This window comes from Coccinella septempunctata, chromosome 3, assembly GCF_907165205.1.
Source record: "Coccinella septempunctata chromosome 3, icCocSept1.1, whole genome shotgun sequence".
Classification (NCBI taxonomy): Eukaryota; Metazoa; Arthropoda; class Insecta; order Coleoptera; family Coccinellidae; genus Coccinella; species Coccinella septempunctata.
The window spans coordinates 11,704,030-11,709,901 of NC_058191.1; the positions used below are offsets into that span (position 1 = coordinate 11,704,030).

At 34.6% G+C, this 5,872-nt stretch overlaps 1 protein-coding gene across 1 annotated transcript; it reads right to left on the reverse strand.

Annotated features, from left to right (window-relative positions):
• Positions 1-4,406: 4,406 nt before the first annotated feature.
• Positions 4,407-5,872, reverse strand: LOC123309597. Its single transcript, XM_044892785.1, has 2 exons — positions 5,762-5,872; positions 4,407-5,723 (listed from the first exon to the last, which is right to left on the reverse strand). Exon 2 carries the CDS (start codon positions 5,697-5,699, stop codon positions 4,407-4,409), a length of 1,293 nt encoding a protein of 430 aa, XP_044748720.1. The 5' UTR covers positions 5,700-5,723; positions 5,762-5,872.

The window sequence follows — 5,872 nt, forward strand, 5'->3', positions numbered from 1 at the left end:
AAGCTCTTTCAAACGGCTCATGAAATATCAATATTTTCAGAGCTTCAAAACCTTTATTTTTCACATCCCTCACAGAAATTTTTAGAAAATATCTAGAGTCATGTAGAGAGAGGTACTGATAGGAACGGCGAGAACGGTAAGCAAGTTCCTAGGAAATTCAGAAGAATATAGAAAAAATCAAAATCTACTTCGAGAGGAAGTGCAGAGGGATCAAGACACCAAGGAGACGAGAAGGGGACAGGACCTGATCGACGTCAGGAAGCCGAGGAGCAGCCCGGACCCGAGTACCACCATGAGCTCGAAAACCGAGGAAGGGTTCCAACAGAGGTCGAGTCTAGACCTTTTCTTTGAGTTAAAAAAAGGCTGAAATTTACTTCATTGCTTGAAATTAACTCAAAAACATTTATTGAACAACTGGGGTGTTAAATAATGAAAGAAAACGAGACAAAATAAGAATTTTAAAATATCGTTTTGTTGAATTAAGTTTCACAAATGATGTTTAATGTAGTCACCATGCGATCTAATACAAGCTCTAAGCCTTCTTATGATAGATTGCTTCGTTCTGTTCGCATATCAACAATTTTAAAATAAGTATCGTTTTGCTGAATTAATTTTCACTCAGGTGCTGTAAATGGCCACCATGACATCTAATACATTTGCTCTACACTTTCTGATGAATAATTGCTTTATTCTGCTCGCGTTTCTCATTTGAGTTGTTGCTAAAAATTTTAAAAACACAACTAGGCCCACCTGATTGTAATAGGAATCCATTTTGTATTAAATGCTGGAAATACAGAGAGTTATACCATTTCGGAATCTTAATGAAATAGAAATGTTTTTTCTTGCTCAGGTAACCATATTAATTTTTACATCACGCTAGGTTAAACTTAGGGATCAAAAATTACATTCGGTAGCGTATCTATCCAGGAATACTATCCAAAGAACATTAAAAAAATCCCTTCATTCGGAGTCTAGCCTCCAAAATAAGTGGCAGGGAGTGTAATTAATTTTCTTGAATTTTCGGGAATCTCCAATATCTCGAAAATCAAGGAACTAAACATATTTTCCTGAACGTCCTCTTCCTGCAGGCCCCATATTATCCATTCATTACGCCATACCCTGTTTATAAGAAGATATACTGAGATATATTTTTTCTGTGTTAGCTTAGAAATGGCGCAAACAATCATCATATTGCTGATCAAATAATTCCCACATAAAGAATGTCCCATCGTGAATATCCCACCCTACTTCCCCGTCATAAAACGACGATCTAACCTACATCCGAGTAGGTAATTGAGTTTCAGTAATTTGGACAAGAACACAGAATCCCTCGCATTCCACGATATGAAGCTGTATAGGATCACAGAATAACGTCCCGTAGTCATCCATTGTGCGAGAGAACGTAATTAATGCTTAGATCTTGGTCTCGACTAGAGAGAATCTCTCCAATTGATGCATTCATGTTTGTACGTACACACACCTGTACAAATGAGGATTATTTAGCGCCTCGCTCTGTATTGTACCCGCTTGTCACACTAACCTAGCTCGATGTTTTGTTACCACGAGTTGGATCGGAACAAAGGATCGCGTTTGTGCACTCGTGGGAAAACGTTCTTCATGACATGAGTCAACGGGAAAGCTGCAATTGCCGATCAATTTTGTTATGGTGTTCTGTGCAAATCAGGTGAATTGCAGATTGGAAACGGTAAATGAAACAGAATAGGTAAAATTGTCCTTATAGTACGAGAGCTAACAACATTTTCAGAAGAGAAGGCCTGATCAGCTTATTAGTGGTTAATGATCAGAAATTAAACCTTTTTTTCAAATTGTCACACTTTCCTAAATGAAAAAACTAAGTGCATAATACGTCAATACATTTTCACGGAAAGTAAGTTGATGAAAGTTCTCGGAAAAAAAGGGTAGCCTAGTAACAATTGCCTTGGGCTTGTTACTAGGTAATATCATCATGAAACTTCAGTTACCTGTTGGTTTCTTGGTAGAGCAGTCTATATGGTCTGATCTCGAACAGTTTGTCAACAAAATATTATAGTATGCAGAAAAATGATCAACAAAAAATAACACGATTCTATCTTAATCAAAAATAAAATTACATATTCTTAATAGATATACATCAATGAAGAACTCAACTGGAAGTATTATATTGCAAACCTGAGAAGAAGATAAAAGTTAACCATATGCTCCCTTCGAATTACCTCAATTGAGTTTGTTCGATAGTTCAAACGCATTTGAAACAGATACCAAACAAGAATTCTCAAACACAATTATTCAAAATGTAGATTAACATTATTAACAGCAACACTAAAATGTAGATACAAAACTTTACAACTACTTGCGAACAAACATACAAAAAAAATCACAAATTATTAGAGATTAGAGAATATCCTATTACACACCTTGGTTGATAAGGAACTAAATTTCAAAGGATTTCAGAGTGGATGACTAACGTAAGCCGGTTGTTTGACGCCGTTTTTTGAATTTTTCTTGTTTATGATAAATCCTGAAATGATTTAAAAACTGAACCATTCAATTGTATTTTATTTGAATGACATAAATGCCAATTATACAATTTCATATACCTAGTCACAGCATCGATAGTTCATTTGCTTCAAAATATTCAATACTAGTATAATCAATGTAACACTTATTTTTCACATGTAATCTATAGTAGATTGAACCCTGTACCATGTGCCAACGGCCTAATTGTCGAGGCCAATAAAAAAATGACAAAACAATAATAAATTGAACACTTTTTACTGCAGGAAAGATTGATTGTTGAATTATGTGAATTTGAATTGATGGAGTATCGGCCTTATAAGGTAAGTTTTGCTCATTTGTCTATTTTGACTTGGAAATATATATCTCGAATAATTTGGGAATAACGAACCTTTGAATAAGATTCGCGTTTTCTTGATATACTTCTTTTGAATTGTTTCAAGAAAATTGAATGCTGAGACCGTTATACTTTATGAAAAAACATAATAGAATTGAAAAAACTGAAATATATAACAACGATAATGGACTAGCGGAATTGAGAAGTGAACTGCAGGAAAGGTGGTGTCATCGATCGAAAGAGAAGCAGGGAGTTTTCTGGCTAAGGTATTTGCCGTCATCAGTACTGATTACAGCACATTCGCCGTCTATTATTCATTATTTCCACTAATTTTTGTTATCATTACAGGTATTCCTTCCAGAACATAAGACTTTTTTTTACTTAATTTTGACTAATAAATTATATATAATATTATATAATAATATACAGGGTGTTTCATCATAAACTGGACAAACTCATATGACGTGTAGAGAACATCGGGAGAATCATTTTTTTCATATGAAATATTTCCCGTTTTCGAAGCATAAGGGAGATACACGGTGTTGAATGTCATTTTCGAGCGTTATTATATTGAGTGTGGTCGGTTATGTATAAAGATATAAGACTGGAAGTAATGGTTTCTTGTCATATCGTAGTATTTTTGGATGCTTCATTCAGAAATGGTGTAGAGCACCGAAAAAAAAATTACAAAATGGCGGAAAACCTGCAATGTTCGTGATTTTTTTTCGGTTGCCAAATTGATTTTCATTTCCTGAATTAGCACAATTTTGAAAGGATATCTGTGAAAAAATTTTTTCAGAAATCGAACACAACTTTTTTTTACATATAATATAATAAACTACTTGTACTTAATGGATTCTTTTTATTTAATATCTACTCTACATGTTTCGCCTTATTAGGGCATCTTCAGGAGTTCTACAAAAGGAAAAAGGAAATAGATATGTGATCCCCTTACAACAATAGAATGGGGACTTACTTGTCAAACATACAGATTTCAAGTATTATATACATATGGTCATCGTCTCTTCCACTTTACAACATCAAGAGGGTTGAATAAAAATTTTTTTCGGTTTTATTTTCAATTTCAATAGATTCTTCTCTTCACTATAATATTCGTATCGACAGCGTCCTATATATAATTGACAACTTACGGAATATCGAGTGTTGACATGACAACTGACAGATGTAAAAGCCACGTTCCGAATGACAACATATGAAGTAAACAATACTATATTACATTCTCGAAAATGGGGTGATAGCTGAGGTGGGATTCCACTTGTGTATTAAGGCACTTATCGGGGTATATTTTTAAATTTTTTGCAATTTCATATATCTCCATCAAGTCTAGCAGATTACCCCTATCTAAGCTGTGTAGAAGTTCTACATTTTCATCCTTATCAAATTCATGGTTGTCACCTTTGAGATGTTTTCCAAAGGAACTTTTGTCGTTATAGTTCCTTATGTGTTCAGATATCCTTGTACCTAAGGCCCTAAACGTTTTACCGATGTAGAATTTATCACATGTCTTACAGTTGAGTTTGTATACACCGTTCTTTTAAAATGTCGGGGTCACATCCTTACAGTTCAGCAGATAGTTGTAAAGGCAGTTGTTGGCCTTGAATACTATGTCTATGTTGTGTCTTCTAAATATTTTCGCAATGGGATAACACATTTTTCCGTAGAATGGTAGCGATAATCTCTTCGCTGGTTGTTTATTATCCCTAGAATCATCTTTGTGTAATATTATGAACTTCCTCATCAACAACCGGTCAACCACATTTGACCTGTAACCATTTTTGTAAGCAATATGCTCTATTATTTCCAACTCTTTATCAAAATTTCTTCTACTCAATGGTAAACTCAATAGTCTGTGCAAGTAAGTGTTGAGGGCAGCAAATTTGTGGTAAGCAGGGTGGTTCGAGCTTTCATTTATTATTGCTACTGTTTGGGATTCTTTTCTATATACATCCACAGGTATTCTGTCTTCTTCCAAGGTTAGTGTCAAATCTAGAAAGTTGATCTGGTTGAAACCAATCTCCAGTGTAAAGTGAATGTTTTTATGTAATGAGTTGAATAATTCCAACAACACCCAAATGAGATCTGTGCCACCTGTAAATATGATCAAAATATCGTCTACATATCTGTAATATTTGAAAATGTGACGTATAATGGGAGTCTTCAAATTAAACAATATTTCCTCCAAGTGATCCATAAAGCTTTCTGCCATCAGGGATGATGGAGGTGCACCCATTGGTAAACCCTTATCAAATTTATAAACAGCATTGTTAAATTGGCAAAAGTTTTGCTCTAAGGATATTTTGAAAAGGCTTGTAATATCCTTTTTCAATTCAGGTGTTATGTTTTTCTCCGTTAACTTTTTGTCTATTATTGTGATACATTCATCTGGAGGAATAGAAGTATATATGTTTTTAGCATCGAGGGAAATTAGTTTAGCACCCTCCGGAATTTGTAAGTCTTTCAATGATTCTGCTAATTGAACACTATTCTTTATACTATAGGTGGGTTTGAACTCTGTTAAATCCTTTAACTTGTCACTTAGGAACTTACTTATTTTGTAAACCGGAGTGTTTATGTAGCTCACGACGGGTCTTATAGGTATATTGTCTTTATGGAGTTTAGGAAGACCGTATAACTTAGGAATTTTTGGGTGTGGAAGGATTAGATTCCTATATTTACCAAACTCATCTTCAAACTCTTTTGAAACTTTGAAGTTCTTCACTTTGTTGATAAGTCGTGAAGTGGGGTTGCTATCCAATTTCACAAATCCCTTCTCATTCAAGAATTCTTCCACCTTACTGATGTAAAGGCTCCTATCTAAAATTACCATGCATGACCCTTTATCTGCCTTAACTGTCACTGTCACTGTCACTGTCACTGTCACTGTCACTGCACTGTCAAATTATTGTCTCTAATTTTCTTCTTAATGTTATTGACCAATTTTATGCTTTCCTCTGTTTCTTTACCTCGCTTCGATGTTCTCCTCTTCTCGTTGAGGAAATG